At 41.3% G+C, this 19,403-nt stretch overlaps 1 protein-coding gene across 9 annotated transcripts in view; it reads right to left on the reverse strand.

Annotated features, from left to right (window-relative positions):
• Positions 1-19,403, reverse strand: part of anks1ab (ankyrin repeat and sterile alpha motif domain containing 1Ab) — a 49,494-nt gene that overhangs the window by 11,829 nt on the left and 18,262 nt on the right. For all 9 annotated transcript variants that reach the window (XM_088308864.1, XM_088308861.1, XM_088308869.1 and 6 more), the window contains 6 exons: positions 9,573-9,671; positions 8,912-9,058; positions 5,353-5,460; positions 4,702-4,875; positions 2,976-3,113; positions 15-86 (listed from right to left, as the gene is read on the reverse strand). In XM_088308864.1, the coding sequence (XP_088164990.1) occupies positions 15-86; positions 2,976-3,113; positions 4,702-4,875; positions 5,353-5,460; positions 8,912-9,058; positions 9,573-9,671 (738 nt within the window). The remainder of the gene's footprint in view (positions 1-14; positions 87-2,975; positions 3,114-4,701; positions 4,876-5,352; positions 5,461-8,911; positions 9,059-9,572; positions 9,672-19,403) is intronic.

Consider the following 19,403-nt stretch of genomic DNA (forward strand, 5'->3'; position numbering starts at 1 on the left):
TGAGGAATACTTGCTCTAATTTTAGCGCAGGCATCTTGTGTGGACTCGATCCCCCGTAGATCCCTGATTATCATTGAACCTAAGTACTGCCATTAAAACACATCGGACCGGACAGTGTTATTGAAACTGTAATAAAATATACAATAAGAGAATATTAAATTTTTGATTGACAATGTCTATTGTCTGGGTCCTCCGAATGAATTGCATTTTAAGGGGGCCTCATTCTGGCCAATAAAACACACTCTCTCTCTCTCATTCTCTCTCACTCATTCTCTCTCTCTCTCTCAGTCTCTCTGTCTCTCTCTCTCTCTCTCTCTCTCACAGTGGTGCATTCACAAACTCGTAAATATAAGTACTTAAAGTAACAGAACATAATGTGTGTCAAAACCCCTCCGCGCCACGGCAACATTATGCTGCATTCGACTAAGATGGGAAGTCGTATTTATCCCACTTGGATTGCCCCAGTTCTGACCTCAAAGCATTCAAGGCGAATGTGAACAACAAAGGTGTTTGATTCCTGTAAATTATTTGTTGTTCTGATTCATCACAATCAATTTTAACCCCTAGCAAACCTTCTTCATAATTCATTTTATTTATCCAAACAAAAGAATATCTTGTCTTCAAAGCATATAATTAATTTCACCAAATAACTTTATGCCGGGAGATAACGGCAAATTTTCACACAGTCAGTGCAAATCATGTTGTGTTACATGAAGTTAAATCAAATAACTAAATTCATGTAATAATGAATAAAGACGGATACATATATGTTGAGAATCTCGTCAAATTGAAGCCATTTGGTAAAGTTGGGGTCCGACTTGGACCACCCAGTTCAAAGAGGTTGAAGGTTGTAAAAGACCCAACTTCCCACAGTCCTCGAATGCAACATTTGGCAACAGACTTCTTCTTTAGCAATAGGCCCCTCCCAGCTGAAGCCAGACGGCAGCCATCTTGCGTCACCACTTCTGTTTTGTTTTCGCGAAAAACATTTATCAGCGCATGTTTTACCTAGGATCCCTTTGTGGTGTAATGATAGTCTCTCAAAGAACCAACTTCACTGTTTGTATCGATAATTCAGAGTATATTATCTTAGCAGCATGAATTGTGACTCACAGAGGTTAGATTTACATTTTGCAGTTATTTTTTTTGTACCTGATGGGCTTTACTTTAACTTCATTGTTGATGATTCTAACAACGGTGGACGACTGGTTAGCACGATGGCCTCACAGTGCAGAGGTCGTGTGATCGATTCCAGCGTTTGCATGTTCTCCCCGTGGCTATGTGGACTTCCTCCGGTTTCCTCCCACATTCCAAAAACATGCATGGCAGATTGATTGGACATGCTAAATTTCCCCTAGGTGTGAGTGTGAGCGCAGATGGTTGTTTGTCTCTGTGTGCCCTGCGATTGGATGGCACCCTGTTCAGGGTGTCCCCCGCCTGCATCCCTAAGATAGCTGGGATAGGCTCCGGCACCCCCCGCGGCCCTTATGAGGAGAAGCGGTACAGATGATGGATGGACGATTCTAACAATATGATACAGATGAATCTTTGTGCAGTAGTCAGAGATATACTTCGACTGACACGGCCTTTTCGGACGCCGCAGAGAAATCAATGCATCCAAGTTAGATGGGCTTAGCAAATTGAAGCGTAAGGTGGCCACCGATGCTTCATTTCTCCTGACAGTGAGAAAGCAGCATTCTTACACCAGTCATATATAAGTAACTGTAATGTTATTTTCAGTCAACAGCAAGTGTCAAAATGTCATATAAGATGGATGAAAACGGATTGATTTTGCTGCTTAATTAATATTCCAAAACACAATATTATTCAGAATGCCGTGTACAGACAAGTAGGGACACATAGAACATATTGTAAGGAACATTTTTGACTTCCCGTTTAAGGCTCTGGGGAGCTGTGTGATTGTTCTACCGATTGATAAAACTATTTTACACTTGAATTGAACTGAATATTTAGATTATTCTTGCAAATTTGTTTTGGTCTCAGGATCGGTGTTGTTGTTTTATCTTTTCAGGATCTTGGTAAATTACTTTTTCATGGACCCCACCTCTCACCCGAAGACAGCTGGCTTAAGCACAAGCATGCCTGCCGACCCCTGTGAGGACAAAGGGTTCGGAAAATGAATGGATTTTATAAATCAAACTGAAATATGTGTTATTGCACTACCTACTGTGGACATTGGTAAATTACAGTTTCAGTTACAGTTTATTATAATATTAGTAGAACTCACGAGGGTCGCAGGCATGCTGGACCCTATCTCAGCTATCCTTGGGCAGCAGGCAGAGACAAACAACCAATCGCACTCACAATCTCACGGAGGGCCAATTTTGAGTTTTCAATCACTACAACCTAAAATGCATGTTTTTGGAATGTGGAAGGAAACCGCACCACCCAAAACCCACATAGGCACGGGGAGAACATGCAAACTCCACACAGGAAGACTGGAGCCGGAATCGAACCCTGCACTTCGGCATTGTGAGGCGGGCGCCCTAAAAAGTCAGTGTCGCCCTTACAAATTCATTAACAAAAAAAAAAAAAAAAAAATGTAAATAAAATAAAAGACAAAAAAAAGTCCAGAATTTGAGATTAATGAATAGTAAATCGATTGTCCCAGTTGGGGATGACATTAAACAAGGGCTAGGAGGGGCAATACCACCATCAGATATCTGTGTAGCCTCTTTTTAAACACCTGATGTTATTTAATATCCTAAAATATATTTATAAAATATTTTCTCAGCACCACTATGATTCAGTCATTGCCCCCCATTAGCCCCTGGAGAGAAAAGAAATCCTGGCGCTGTGCCTGGTCCCCGTGTCATACAATGGTCTTTATTGATTGCAAAGAAAGTGCTTGTATTGGATCTCATTAGACTGAGCAGGTGAAACTATTGAAATGTCCAGTGAGAGTACAGCATATTGATCACAGTGGTTAAAAGTCTTTGGCAAAAGCCACTTACAGTTGCCTCATACCCGCAGGCGTCTAGAATGAGCTTCTCAGGTTGGTGATGCCAAGCAGACACGGTGGCATAGGTAGCAGAGTGGCTCGGCGGCCGCAGGTTCACGCGAGATTCTTTGTGTCGCTCACTGTGTCGGTCCTGCGGTGACACAGATGTTTATGAATAAACTCTGAATGTTTGATATCTCTGGCACTCTGCAGTCTTTGGGTACTTCAGCCCATCTAATAGAGGACTAGCGCTCTAGACAATGAAAGTTTCCTATCAGCGATCGTAGTGGAGTAAGATTTCCCGTGGGGTTGCGCACGTGTGACTGTTTGAGTTTGTGCGGCGGTTTGTGACCTTTAGCCAATGCTAACATTTGACGGTGGGTGTGGAGTTATTCTTAGCGCTTTCACCTGAGGACATTGCGAGCCGTCACGTAAGAGCTGTGAGAGTTCATGACAGCGGGACCCAGATGTTGGCTGGGTTCACGTGTTAAGTCAACTCGCTAGCGAGGACTTTGCTGACACATGTGACACATCTGTGAGGACGCAAGCTTGGCTTGGTTTGTTGTGCGGCTCCAACGGTTTCATCTTTGCGTTGTTAAAACCTCAAAAGACTGCATCCTAGCAAAATTTAATTCATTCACTGACATCAACATAATACAAATCCTATCTTTGCTTTTTATTTTTCATTAAATTATTACTATTACTGTTTATTTTTATGTCTCTAATGTTTGGTTATTGTAATAGTACACGTTATGTTTTTAACTATATGTACGTAATGATTTTATTACACATTTTCAAATAAAACATGAAAAAATCGAGGATTATTTATAATAATATTCAATGAGAATAAATATGAGTTAGAAAAAACTATATATTGTTTTCCTGAATACACACAATTAGTCAAATGTGAAAAATTATAAAAATAGAGAATATATACCAAATCCACCAAATGAAAGAATCAAATCTTTCTCTTGGTAAGGAAAACTTTTTATTTTGTCCCTTTTTTGGTTCTATCATTATCATTAGTAGAACATAGGTAGGTTAAGGAAATGCAGCTGTTTCTTCACATGGACTCACAAACTGAGCTGAGCTCATTTTTAAAATGGTGGATCGCTGCCATCTACTGGTGGTTGTGCATCAATAAAGTTATTTATAAGCTTAAAATTTAAAGTGGCGCAGCATCAGACTCCCCTCCACACATCTCCGTTGAAAAATGTTCTTGACAAGTACACTTTTCAATCAGAGTGAATTAGACAATAATTATTCATTAATTACTGAGTGGATTTAAGAATTAATTAAATTAATCACAAATCCTATTCTAAATCAATTTGGAACAGTCCTTCTGATCAACACCTTTGAGCAATAGATTGATCCCCCTGATGCTGTGGAATCTCTCGATGGATCATGGCTTGTCCTATAAGATGTGATGACAAAAATAGCAGGGAAAGGCTACTAGAACATCCGAACTTTATTGAGGAGTAATTGGAGACACTTTAAATGTAGCAAGTTTGTGCTGATTTCATTTTAACATGAATAAAATGGATTTCGTTCTTTCTGAGGCAAGTCCCTTAAAATGAATTGTTCCACCAGTGATATGTCACAATAATAGAGGAAAAGGTTTTGAAATGTTTTTTTTTAAATAACAGACGCTTGGCATTTGAATATGAGTGTGCTCAAGTTGTAAAGTTCTAAGTTGTTGTAAAACTCTACGAAGAAACGAAGACAAATGAGGAACTCACGACAGAGCGCGGCCGCTCACAGTAGGAACGCAGAGAGACACTACAGTCCTGATCCAGTCCTCCTCGACGCCGCCGGTCGGCCTCGGCCAGGGGCAGCAACATGTCCATGGAGCGACTGGTGTAGGGGTCCATTTGGCCCAGGGGGCAAGTGGTCTGGGACAAGAGGTCGTGGAACTGAGAGGCATAAAAAGGCACACAGACAAAACACATCGTATGATGATACAATGTTTAGACAGCCAAGTCGCCCTCAGCTTTTCTGATACCGATCCAACATTCATCCTCAACAATGGAACAAAGATTCTTCACGAGGGTTACAAAGCAAACTTTCTATTGGCTGTCTTCTTGGTCTTACATAGTCCTGTTTCTACCAAGTGATGAAACTACAATAACTGAAATTGACTTCTTGGCTTTTCAACTGATTGAAACGCAACCAAAATCAGTGTTAAATTACTACGTTACGGTTGATATTCAAATTTGAGTGAAATACTTTTTCTTGAGAAAAACTATTGCTCGTTTTAACAATATAGAAGCAAGGTGAATCACAAGTATTCAAATTTTAACCTGCAAAAAGACATGGCACAGGGGGCAAGTTGTCTGGGACAGGAGGAAAGGAAAGAGCAGAGAGCAATGAAGTAGTATCATGGTCCTCACCATGATAGGAGACAGACGTCTGGACTTGGAGGGCGCCTCCTCGTAGGGTCTCTCGGCCAGAGAAGCGATGATCCGCTTCCTGTGGCCCAGCGGACCCACCCTGATGACCTACGGCAGCAAAGAGCATCCAACAAGGCATTCCGAGCAGCCATTTGCAACCACAAACTAATAAGAGTGGCCTATAAAATCCACTGAGTCGGCGGCACACGCCCCCTTGACTGCCCATCAATAATTCAGCCTCAATCTGTTCTACCATCAGTTTAGAGTACGCTACTGTCTCTTTCCCGGGAATGCTCCATAATTCACGAAGCATCTTTGTGCATCGTGCTTAAATAACACAGTGAGCCCATTGCGCTCTCAAAATAAGAAACACGATATTTCCATAAACAGAGGCCGTACCACAAATAGACATTGACTGACAAACTAACTGACTGACTGATTGACTAATCCACCAACCGAGTGAACGACTGGAAACTCATAAAATAACTGACTCATAAATCGACTGACTCAAAACTTACTTACTGCCTGACTAACTGAGTAACTACAGGAACTAAATGACATACTAGTTGAGTAACTGACTGACTGGAAGCTAACTAACCCACTTACTGAGTAGCCCACAAACATACTAAAAGAATAACCACAGTAACTGACAAACTGTCAGCTTGACTGACTGACCAGCCTAACAAGTGACTGAATTATTGATTGAAAACCAACAAACTGTCTGACTTACTGGCTAACAAACTGACTACCTCACTGACTGAATGAGTAACCACAGTACATCACTGACTGACTAATACTTGCTCACTAATAACGTACTAATAAATGCCATAACTGAATGATAAACTGACCAATCAACTGAGCGACTGAGTATTGACCGCCGACTGACTAACTCACTGGACCCTATTTTTGTACGCAGCGCAAGTGTAGCGCAAAATGCAGTCTAACTGTGTGCAAGGGCGGAGTTTTATTTTTGGGGTATTTTCGTAGATGGGGGCAAAAAGGGGTGTTTGCACTGTTGGTGGAGTGAACACAGCTGACTCACTTTCTGGCCAGTGAAAGCAGCTCCACTCATTCACTTTCAATTCAGAGACATTGTGCAAACAGAAACTGACTCGCGGGAGTCCTTGCAGAAAATCGAAACACGCAAAATTTTGTTTATGAGGAACTGCAAGCAGACCTCCACTTGCGGATGATATGAAGTTGGCCAGGTGGTCACAAATCACCGCTGTGAAGTGGGCACTAATCGTTTGTCTGTTTGTGGGTTCCCCCACGCACCTGAATAACTGCTGCGGCCCATGGGGATGTTTTAATAAATAGAAAAAAGATGATGATGATAAGTCGTTAATTTTTACGTTGATTAAGAGGGTTTGAGCTTATAAATAAAATACAATAACAAAATCTGTCTGCCTGTGCCTGGATCAAGTCCATCAAAATGCGTTACAGCACTTGCGCCACAACTGAGACCTGCTTTTAGTGGCTCTAAGGCAATGTTTACCAACCAGGGGTATGGGTACCCCTAGTGGTACGTAATCACATTGCAGCGGGACGTGAAAACATTCAATCATTTGTTTTGCAGATCAATCACGTGTGGCACGGCCACACCAAAATCACAACAGCCGTGGGTCAACTCCAAAATGCCTCGTTAAAGCTCAATTGACTGAAGAAAAGAAAGTAAAATGGTTCAAGTGGGTCTGAATGTTATTGTGGTTCAGTGTTCGGTTCCTTGGTTAGAGTCAGCATATTTAATTTAATTTTCACTGACTCTTAACTAACTGTCAAACTAATTAATGGCTTTAGTTGCCATTGTCCACACAGGCAAGCAAATTGTTAACAGAAAAAATCTTTTTATATTCGTTGCTAACGAAACAGCCATGCTTAGCCGAGGCACTCGTCACTTTTTTACGAGATACCACAAAAAACAGATTTAACATTTAATCGCCTATGTCATTGATTCAAAACTTTAAAACTCCAGTTTCACGCGTTGTTTGATTAGTCGCCTCCCTCGTCTACTTTTGAGTGAATAAACCACTCCATACACTAGTTCAATCCTCTTTTAGTGTATTTTAAGACGCTCACCTTCTCAAAGCATGTTCCTCCCTGTTAAACTGTGATTATACTCGTCAGAGGTTGTTAGTTTTATGGAGTCAAAACTCTTTTCTATCGTATAAATTTGCATAATTGACTATTAGCGCACTTGCGTCCGTTATTAACGTTGCGTGTGCAATTAGCTTTAACTCCGAGATGCTCCGCAACAGACGTCGCCGTCGTGTGTATTTCTTTTTGTCTGAAGCCTTTAATCATTCATCCCGTCTCAGGGAAGGACTTGTCTGGAAGTCTGGCATTCCCACTGGGGTTAGAGATTGTGTAAATCCTAATAATAAAGCACTTAAGATGGCGTGCGGGAATGTAAAGCGGTTTGTAGGTCACGGCGATGCTCGATTTGCCGTGAGATGCTGCAGAGCATGGCGGCGATGTAAGAAGAAAAAGAAAAAAAAAAGATAGGACGCCTAAAGAAAGTCTGTGGAACGTAACCATGGCAACACGCTGGTGTGCTCAACCTCTGCTCAGCTGTAACCACGCTAACTGAAGAAAACACGAATAGAGACTTCATGATTGTGGTATTTTTGCCACAATGGATGATTGTGACTTCCTCGACAAATTATGCTATAGTAAATTATTTATGATAGCCCGAGCCGAAATGAGTCACAGAGCAAAACATCTTTGGAGGGATTTTGAAAAAGGGCAAAGACCCAGTTGTGAGAGCGGAGTGCAGGGTGTCCTCAGTTTACCTTTGTTTACGTGGCCGTGTCTGCATTTCTATTTACTTTAACGTTCACTGATTTTCATGTGCCTCCCAAATAACAGGTGGTGTCACAACCCCAGGCCAGGTCAGACAAGACAAACGTTTCAGTTTTCTCAGCCTCACAGTAGTTTGCTTAGCACCCATCGACAGCTGGATGCTTTTCAAGTTGGTTGGTTATACCCCTAACTCATTTATATAATTTAATAAGTGCTCACAGGCGAAACCTGATTCTAAGGAAATACGCAAAGTATTCTCAGTGCTTCCCTTTTCCCGCAATTTGTTGTTACAGCCTTATTCCAAATTGGATTAAATTAATTGGTTGAGGGACAGACTGTCGAAAAATGTGCACAGTTTGTGGCATTATATTCCAAACTACAGCTAGACAATGTAGTTGCGGTCAAAGGTGTATTAAGAAAAGAGAACTTGAATGGGATTTCTTGGTTCTTTCGTTCTAATATATGGGAAAAATTATGTATCATAAGGTTGAATTATAATTTCCCCCAAAAACAAACAGATTCAATTATGAAACAGCAAAAGTGGATGTGACTACTTTCTGAATGCACTGTGTGCGTGGAACCAATCCAGATGGAAACTTTGGACAATGAACCCCATGCTGCTTCACCAAGTCTAAAGACTTCACTTCTCATCACATAGAAGCCTCATCTGATCGCGGCTTCAACTTCTATGCGAGCCAGGCATGCAGTAGTTTTGAAACAGCGAGGTGTCGTTCACTGGTGCCTGACGGTGCTTACTTACATTGATGATCTCCAGCTCCCACAAGTTCTTGACGCACTCCAGCGTGCGGTAGCCACTGGACAGGAAGTTGGGCAGATACTCGTGCAGGCCCAGGCCATCTAGCCACGAGGCCAGAGATGTGCTACCATCACAGCCCAGAGCTTTGACCTGCAGCGGCAACATCAGAGGTGAGCTTCTTTTGGCTTCATCTAGCCAAACTTAAGTGGGGTGCACATATAACAATCAGTCAGCCAACAGTTGATTATGGGATGTCACTGAAATGTGAGTGATGAGTGGCGTTCTTGTAAATGTGATTTCAGATTGGAAGTATTAATTCCTCCAGCAGCCACTCCCGACCTGTCATTTTCCCAGCAATTCAGAAAAATCACTCTGAGCACACCCCACGCAACAAGCTCAGGATAATCTTTTACACACATTCATCAATTGGCTCTTTTGTGACTTTGAGCTTTTTTCCCTCTCTTGCGAACAAATTTGTTCAAATCATCTGTATGTGCTCAGCCCGCCTTCCACATTTATAATGCACAGTAGTGTCAAATGACTGGCTCCTCATGCGTCCTGTGGGCACCATAAATCTCATCAAAATACATCCGAGCATAACTCAGAAACGGGGTACCTTTAATCCTGAACACAATATATGTTTATTTGCTGCCAATAAGAGTACCTTGGGCAATCCGCGTGCCGCATGCAAGATTTTCTTCCTGTGTCCTGGGTCGGTGATGCCGATGTCTCGGAGATCCTGGTCCTCCATCACGTTACTTCCCTGCATGTGCGCAAACATAGGAGATGCATACAATTGAACATAAGCACGCCCAGGCACACATGCACACACACGCAAATCATGACCACAGAAGACATTAATTGTAGTAAAGAAGTGAAATGTTACATGAAATGTGACACGCCGAATGTCAAGTCTTGATTCATTCCACCAAACGGCATTCAAATTTGGTGAACTAGCTGAGCCATACGACTTCCTGCCACCCTTCTGTTGGACTCCAAGCCATAGTGATAGTGTACCAAAGTGGTGGACTAAGTGTTGCTATTTGTCGACCGAGAATCCATCAATTAAACTTTCCATCCGTCCATCCAGCCATGCATCCAATTTCTAATGCTTTAAAAACTGCCAGATTAAATGTAACCCAAATTGGATGAACTATCAAACCCAGTGCTAAATTGAAACGGGATTGATCCAATACTGGGTTATTTTTACCCAGTGGATTGGGTTGAGGATTTGACCCAGCACATTGGGTTAAGATTTTTATCCATCAAAGCGGAAAAACTACCCAAACCGATGAGTTGAAGCTACCAGGAAATGGGTGACCAGGTTATCTGAATAGCTCTGATTTGCTCCCATCAGGGCTCGCCACTGCAAGTCAGTCGCATGTATTTGGCACAGTTTTTCCACCTGATTGCCTTCATGACACAACTCACCCATTTTTATCCTGACTTGGCTAAGGCATTGTCTTGTAATCAGCATGGTACCAAAAGCCCAATTACCGTTTGCTCAGACCAGGATTGGAAACACGATTTTGAATCCAAAGTCAGAGGTGTTCTTCTTCAGCCTATCCAAATCCAACCTTCAAACCAAACCCTCGGTAAAAATAACCCAATCTGCTCAAAATCCTCAGCAACCCAGTGAGTGGGTTGGGAAAATAGATTGCTTTGTCCCCATTAGGGTTACATTGCGTGTGACCTGGAGCCTATCCCAGTTGTCTTTGGGTAAGAGGCTGGAGACACCCATGGACTGGTCGCCAGCCCAAAAAAGGCCATGACGTCCCCTTATCAGAGGCTGACAGATCATCGAATGTCCCTTCCTGACCAAATGAAATACAAATACATACAGAACTGTTACACGCCTGTAATTTCACTTTCAAGTGTATCACTGGGTGCAAACATGGCTCGGGATGCGACACCAGAGTGTTTAGTGCACGCCTGACACGAGACGAGTGGGAGGACAATGAAGTCAAATAAATTGTGCATGGCGCTGCGAGATCAATGTGATGCGGTGCGACGGGAACAAAGAAAGCCTTGGTGGATGCGTCCGTACGCGCTGCTTTCAATGAAACGGGGGAAGAAACATTTTGTGGTTCCTAAAGCAGATCCTTGACCGGAAAGATGTATCTCGGTTTTTAAATATTGGACTACATACAGACAAAAAAATCTTTATGGAGTGATTCGAAAATGAGTGAATGATTCAGAACGCTGCATTCATTTTTATTCACGTATCCACTCTTCCATAATCACTACATTGGGATTTTTATATAGTAGAATATGTAGTTATGCAGTCAAATGAAATGTAGGGAATAAAAACACTGAAGAAATTGATGAAATTAATATGTATTCCACATACAGAAATAGTCATTTACAAAATGTACATAAATGTTTTAAAAAAAAAAATCTGTTCTAAATGATCAAATGCAAACCTACTGTTCTGGGCGAAATAGTGAAATACAACTGAATTGTACTTCAAAAATACACTGGATGTAATTGATAAAAAGCTTGCTTAGTTTAATTAACACAAATGGTGCAGCAGTTTATGTAGACAGGTAATTTCACAATACTCATTTACATATGTTCTCCATCCTCTTTGAAGAAAGATTAATTCTACAGTGAACTGGGGAGCCATGCACGTCTCCAAGTATATCCATATGTCTCTTATACTGACCTCAGGTGGACAAGCGCACACACACCAGAAGGAGCAACGCATATCCATTGAATTTAAGACCAAATAACTTTTGTTACTGAAGGACATCCAATGTCAAGACACTTGTAGACTTTTACTCAAGGAAGATTCTACGAGGTAACTTTTTCTTATAGCAATGTTATTTTCTGTGAAGATACTTGTACTTCAGTGAGTAAGTAGTGCTTTCATTTAGCTACTTTACTTTATACCAGACAGCTACTGTGCATGGTGAATAGGGAGTGATTTTGAACGCAGCCATAGAGCGAGCCCGGAAAATGTGCATCTAAGCGTTTTCCCCTCCCCGGTGCATACTGCTGCATATTGATTGTTCCCGGCCAAGAATGTTAAAATGTTCTGTCTTTGCTCCATGCCGCTGGCTCGGCCTCAAAGCCCCACTGCAGCCCGATTAATAAAAGGTCGCCATAAATCCAGGATAGGCGCCTGAAATAGATTCTCCATGGTTCGACGACGCCTCGGGAGGCTCTCGCTCATCGGCTTTGACGTCACGTGACGGGAAAATGTACGCTTGAGTACTTGCATAGCTAATGAGCCGCACGCCACTATTGACGTGATGCGCGGCGACTTGCCGATGATGATGATGATGATGAGGCCGTGCTAGCGCTCCTCCGTCTCGCTGCGTGCGCTCGCTAAATTAGCATCGCTCTCTTGACCCGTACGCCAAATTGTCTTTATTTCTATTTTTTGAAAGAGCTCCGCAGGCACTGGGACGCTAAGGCATGTGTTACGCTTTGTGTGTTCCCGTCCAGAGCTGGCCCAAAGGCATGTGCCAACTAAGTGGCTGCTTGCGACCCCCTGGCCACAAGGGGGCTCCCAAAAAGCGTGAGGAATTTTTTATTTTTTTTTAAGACAGACGAAATGACATACAGCATTCCCTGCATATTAATGAAAAGCTTTAAAACTGCATTTTTCATTCAAGATAAATCCCTGTTAACTCATTTAATCCCAATCATTTTCACTAGACAAAACGCCTCAATCCCAGCGTTTGATTTTGCAAGGCCAACAGAATATTCTGTTCTAATGCTATAGAAACACGGAGCTATGACGCAAAAAAAAAAAAAAAACGTTAAGACGTATAAATCCGTCTTTGGGAGGTGGGGACTACGTTTTTGAAAAGGTATATTTATGTTTTATGGATTGAATGAGTTAAATACAAAAGTATTGCATTGCAATTTTGTAACATATTGCTGCCAGAGAACTATGTTGAAATGGGGGGAGGACCTTTAATCGGCCACCTTTTTTTTTCATTTTAATTTGTAATGAATAAATCTGGTTAATTGATGTATTGTAAATAATTGGATTATAACAAAAAAATCAGAAAAAAATCTGTTTAGATTTTAAAAATGTAACTGAACTTAATCGAATCAAATCTTTCAAATGCACTAACCTTGAATATCATATTGCACCCACTCTATATACCTGTATAAATGTAAATGACAACAAGAAACTTATGATACAGTCTATTCAAAATCGAATCATAATCCCACTGAATCAAACTGAATCCAACCTTGAATCATACCGTAGCCATTTGTTGAGATGCATACATATCCAATCATCTTCAAGTGGAGTCCTGCACTCCCCCAGCGAATAAGATACAAATTTTGTTCGAAATAAAATTCTTCTTAGGACACCATAAAAGCTTCAGCCTGTTCACGTCCACAATGGAGTGTTTTTGTTGAAAGCAGCACAATCGCATGCAATAATTATGGGGAACAGATACGAGACAAGTACGCGACACGCGCGATTCTCAGTGGACGATTTCCCGCATTAGCTTGGACATCGAAGCAACAAAGTGTTAGCATACTAAGAAATAGAATTAAAAAAAAATGTTGACCCCCGAAGAAGGGAGCGATGACGGGCGACCCACTTGCAGCAGAAAATGCTAATCGTCGTGTAAAAATTATGAGAATGGGCACACATCTGTTCATAATTCATGATCCCTCAAAAGCTGCCTCTCGGCGCAGTCGTCACGGGCGGCGGAGAGCCTCACCACTCATGCGCTCGCTTTGTTCCGCCGACCCGGCCGCTAGGGGAAACTTCTCATGCGGAGCCGGACGTCTCGGCTGTGACTTTGCCCGCCACAAATCCTCAAAAAGAGCTTCGAAATTGCTTTTCCTTCAAGCTCACATGCAGTGCCAAGAGGACAATTTTAGAAATGTAAATTGTGGGTCAAATATTGCCATAAAATCCAGATTTGTGTGGTTTTAAATGTAGAAACAAGTTCGGATGAAACGTATTTTGTTGATTTTAAATTTACAGTCCTTTTAAGTTTTGGGAGAAATGGTTTGCAAGTTCAGTAAATATTCTTACAATGTAAAAAATAAAAAATACATTAAAAAAATAATGAATAACTTCCTCTTTGTTATGTTCTTTTTATATATATATATATTTATATATATATATATATATATATATATATATATATATATATATACTAATATTCTAATCTGGGAAAAATAGAAGCTATTTTTAAAAGTATTTAGAAATAAAACCGAGGCAAACCTGATGTTCAATTGTTACTGCTACCAAAGCTATTTTGAAATGTGCTGCCCCCTACTGGAGAACATTTGCTTCACAACATTGACGAATCTGGAAGCGTGTAAAAGGGCACGCGATGAAACATCCGCCCCGTCTACCCGACTCGGCTGACCTTTGCCGTTGTTTACAATCGTGGAATTCGGCGTTCTTTTAGCGCGGCTTGTTTGCCTCGCTGAGCCCATCATTTATCTCGCTGATGTGTCAGGTCCAGCAGACACATGAGGCGTCATACACAAATGAACATCAGAATGCTTAATGACCCGTAGTCCGCATCACATTATGTTTGGGAAATCTTCCCTCCTGCACGGAATCATCCAATTTATCACCGGGACACTTTTTCCAAATTCACATTCAGCACATTTAAACCGGATTTGATAAAAGTCTGTTTTTTAAAGCCCATAACATACATGGAAGGGATTTATGGGCTGTAAACTTTATTTGGACTAATGTTGGACATATACCTATCCAATCAACAACTGACTTCTAAAGGGAAAAAAAAATCTTTAATATGTGCAGATTTTTAATTCGGGGCACTGCCCCACCACCACCATCGGATGGCGCTGTTGTAGCGCAGTTACTCATTTGCGAACGTATTCAAACCAATGCAGTAATACTATCAAATTTGTAGTTAGAATTTTCATAATAGGGCAAGTGAGACGGTGCTCCATGAATTCCAGCAAATAACACTGTTATATAGAAGTGATTATTTAGCAAAAAGACTTTGAGAAATAAGTAGCACTGAAAGCGTTCCCTTTGCCCAAGTTGCTGTGGAATCATGCTAAGGATGTCCGATGTCCAATGTTAACACAACTTAATGCTTTCGCTCGCGTAGCCATGGAAACTGCAAATTCAGCATGACTTTGTGTACATCAGACTTTTTATTTTTTTTAATCGGGTTTTGGGGACAACTATGGTTGTGCCCCTTAAATTGTCTACAGCAACAAGTGGCCAAGCATATTTGAGTCAAAACAATTCCACAGTAAAATACATAAAGCTAAATAGATTTTGTGTAGAGAAGTTATATCATGGGGCAAATGGCCCAGTGCCCCTCCAGATCCAGCATGTTGTGACTCATATTTTAAATGCATTTATCCAAATAGACTTATTTAAATGTTCTGGTTCTAGAAATTGGATTTAAGCCCATTTTCTATTATTATTTTAATACCATCCATGGTTATTTTCATATTTCTCTTTCTCTTTCTTCACTTTTGTTCGTTTCGCCTCTCCCTGTTGTGTGAGGCCGTTTGGCCTGGCTTGCTACAGTGCTTCCATGAATCAAGACACTTCTTACGATCTGCTTTGCTAGCAAGGTAAAATTTCCAATTTTAGTTGTTACGTTTTAAAATGGCACAAGTGTGGTGTGCCCACCAAATCGATGAGATGGCATCGTCATTAAGGCGTGCACGTAACAAAACGTCTCTAAATGCTTGTAGTGCAAACATTTGTTTATTTTCTGTGTTCCTGTTGCATTTTTCTGTGCTTACTCTTCTGTGTGATGCAGCTTGGCTCTTTGGCTCAGCTAACTAAGGAAGCAGCAGAGTCAGCTTGACTGGTGTATGAATGCCATTGTTATGTTTTTTTTGTTTTTTTGTTTTTTTAGGGGGGCCGTGGTGGTTCTTCTTGAATTCTGCCTAGCAACAAGTGGCCAACACGAAGACCACACTTTGATATAACCATGAAAAACAGAATACTATCATTTTGTATAAAATAGCTGTACCGCTTCATGCAAGTTGAAGCTACAGCTCGTATGCTAAAGAGGTCACGGAGCAGCTCCTCTCCACGCTGCTGAGCCAAACTCCGGCGTGACAAGGTGACGTAACCCAACAGCAGCTCAAACGCTCGCTCTGAGCCCCTTAGGGCGCCGTTATTTACGGCGCGGCGGCCATCGTTTGACCCGGGGAGTGAACGGCATCCAAGGCGCGTTTCTCTACAATTTAACAAAAAAATCAAATAAAACACGATAATGCTTTTAGTCATGCTGTGGGCAGTGAGGTGCAGTTAAATCAGCAGATTAATTTGTAATCAAGGTGGAGGTGCTGAGGATAGCCTTGCTTTCCAGATGCACCAATTTATGGGCTCATATTTTCAAGGGGACGTAATTTGGAAAATTCATCCATCCATCTTTTTAATCGCTTGTACACGATTCTAGTTGTGTCTTGACTTAGAAGTCTGATTTGTTTCTTGACTACAAACCACTCTTATCTCAAGTCATCTTTCCCCTTTGAAATGGAATTACCACTGATCTATTCTAGTGCTCCAAAAAAAAACACTAACACATTTTTTTTTAAATGTGTTCTATAACAACAGAGATGACACTACAGCATTGAATTTTCTATACTGTAATTACATAATTTTATTGCGTGTAGATAATTACAAAGTTTGTACAACATGCTAATTAAATGGGCATTGTGCTGGTCATTTAATTGTGTGAGTGTCTTTACCACAACGAAGTCATATAATATACAGACATACTGTGCCCAACTCGCGAGACCGTCTCTCATGGGACAGGTAGTGCGTACCAGAGCACACTGGGTAATGTAGTATAGCCACAGGAATATTACAACAAGTATTACAATGTGCAAGAGAGAAAAGTCCCAGTACGCTAGAGGCTTAAACTGACAATTGCTGGTACTCGAACCAGCCCATTTAATGCATTGTCGTGAGCTAACAGCATTAGCTTCAGATAACTGATTGCTTGGTGATGTTGTCAGTTGCCTCTACAAGTTAAAATGTTTTACTGCATTTACGGGTGCTTCCACCTTTTACTCTGGGGAAGCAAGCAGCCCACTGTTACACATAAGCTTGCTGGCGTGATGACAGTCATAAACCTTATGCTCCGCCCCCGGTCGTCGCGATATCAAAAGCCGGGCTCGCCTTTGGCAAAGCAGTTAGTGGGGTGGAATGAGTCAGGTTAGGGCTGGGCGATAAACCGAAAATTTACCGTTACCGAAATGTATTACAATGACCGACATCCTTTTGCCCATGTCGGTAAATTCGGTGTCTAAAAAAAAAAAAAAAAAAAAAAAAAAGAAAGAAAAAGAAGTCTTTTCTGTCTGCGGCGATGTTCATGCCCCTTTAAGACGGCTACTGCGTGTGTCGTCACGTGACTCCACCCTTCTGAACAAGAATGTAAACAAGACGTGTTCGTAGCTGGCGATTCAAATTCAGAAGCGGCTGACACATCTGAAGACGAAGTAACGTTAGTTGAAATTGTTCCTGTTGCGCTTGTCCCGAAAAGAAATTCGACATCTGTCGTTTGGAAATGTTTTGGGTTCCATAAAGACAATGTTTAAGCAAAAGAACATGAACTACAAAATGCGTCGTAAGCACCCAAAACAGCGCGTCCAACCTTTTCTTTTTCACCACCCACAACACAACCATGCTGTTGACTTGGAGCTTGTGCTAAATGTTCAAAGTGAGGAGCAAGTTTGGACAAGTGACAACAGCCCATAACGGAGGCGACACCAAACGAGAGAACGTTTCAGAGGTGGACGCGATAGCCGAGCACATAGCTCTAAAGATATAGCTCCTCTAGTTACAGTGGAGCGCACAGGATTGAAACGCCTCATGAAAGTAGCCGACAAGAGGTACGAAAATATTTGTTGCAAACCGTACTTCCCGATATGGACAACATCAGGACGGGAGCGGAGACATGTCAAGCATTTTGCATCCACATCCGACTTGTGGTCGAGTCGCAACATGCATCCCTGTTTGAGCCTGAATGTGCAGTACATATGTAACGGAGTAAAATATATACCTTGTTAAATGATGGCGGAAGTGACGCAATGGCACACAATGTGGCACCTGCATCCCGCGTAGCGTCAGTTAGAGCTACGAGGATTGCAGAGTGGTAAGTCGCATCTCGTTGCTCGTCCAACAAATGCACATTATTATTATGATTTGGTTCGTTTATGTTGCTGTGGTGCGCTCAAGTAGTTCAGTTGATTGTCATGAGCCCACATCGATTCTTGTACTGTTGTAAAAGTAACATTTTGTCAACTTCTGTTAAATTTATTTGTAAACACGTGTGTTGTGCAGATTATCTCGAGCTGGTTGCGACTTCACTCTTGCTCTTGCTACATTGTGTTGCAGGTAATGTGATTCTCTTTTCTGTTTTATTGTATCTTGTTTTCATTGTCGTGTTTTTCATTTATTTGAATGTAATTGCGCGAGCCTGCAGTTAAGCGCTGCCGCCATTGGCGATGTGACGTCGTCACGTTCTGCTACGTGTCTGCTGTGTGTGATGCATTCAGGGTCACTCTGTAAATGAGAGCGAATATCTTCTTTTTCCTTTTCTTACTGTAAAAAGTCATAGAATTGTATTCCCAGGAAAGTTGGTTGTAATTGTATTCTAGTTAAAACACTATACGATCACACTTGTAATAAGTACTTTGTTTGGTTTTATAGAGTCAGATTTAATTTGTTTGTGTTGTCAGTGAGTTAGAGCTACGAGGATTGCAGAGTGATTATCTCGAGCTGGTTGCGACTTCACTCTTGCTCTTGCTACATTGTGTTGCAGAATTAAATTAAAGAAACTATCCCAAAATCCACCTGAGTGTCCGTGGTGTATCGGAGCGACAGCGACGTGGTGCTGCAAATCGCCACAAAAGGAGTGGCCCGTCACACATAGACAAGTGGCGACCGCGCACCAGCGTACTCGAGACTGCACATTTTCCTGATGAAGCACACTTGTTTATTTGGCATTGGCATTCCATTGACATTTTTTCATTCTATTTAGCATTTTGTTTACAGATGACTAGCTCCTTTGCACATGGCATTATTTATATTGTTTACAAGATACCTTTTCACAAATCTAGGCCTTTGCAAATAGCATTACAGCATCTCGGCACAATCTATTTGCAGAAAGAGATTTTGTGAGAGGTACCCTTTTTCTCCTGTTCTTTGTGACATTGTTCAAATCATGCAAAGCAAGCTATTTTTGGAATGTTTATACAAATGGTTTTTGTACTTTTATTTTTCACTGAAAGTAATGTGTACCAGTTTTTCAATTAAAAAAAACAGTTAATATGCATCTCCTGCATTTATTTTGATTTTGGTCCTCAGGGGGAATTTATCGTGCATTTATCGTTATCAAGGTAAAATTGCCCAATTTACCGCGATATTGATTTTAGGTCATATCGCCCAGCCCTAAGTCAGGTCCCTAAAAACATGTTAAGGGCGCAATGATTTTTGATCTTTGGGCTATTTTGATAAAAGCATGTCACAGACTAGATATTAAGCCACCTGGATACTGTT

This window comes from Idiotropiscis lumnitzeri, chromosome 11, assembly GCF_059441095.1.
Source record: "Idiotropiscis lumnitzeri isolate Australia: NSW breed Sydney's pygmy pipehorse chromosome 11, RoL_Ilum_1.0, whole genome shotgun sequence".
Classification (NCBI taxonomy): domain Eukaryota; kingdom Metazoa; phylum Chordata; class Actinopteri; order Syngnathiformes; family Syngnathidae; genus Idiotropiscis; species Idiotropiscis lumnitzeri.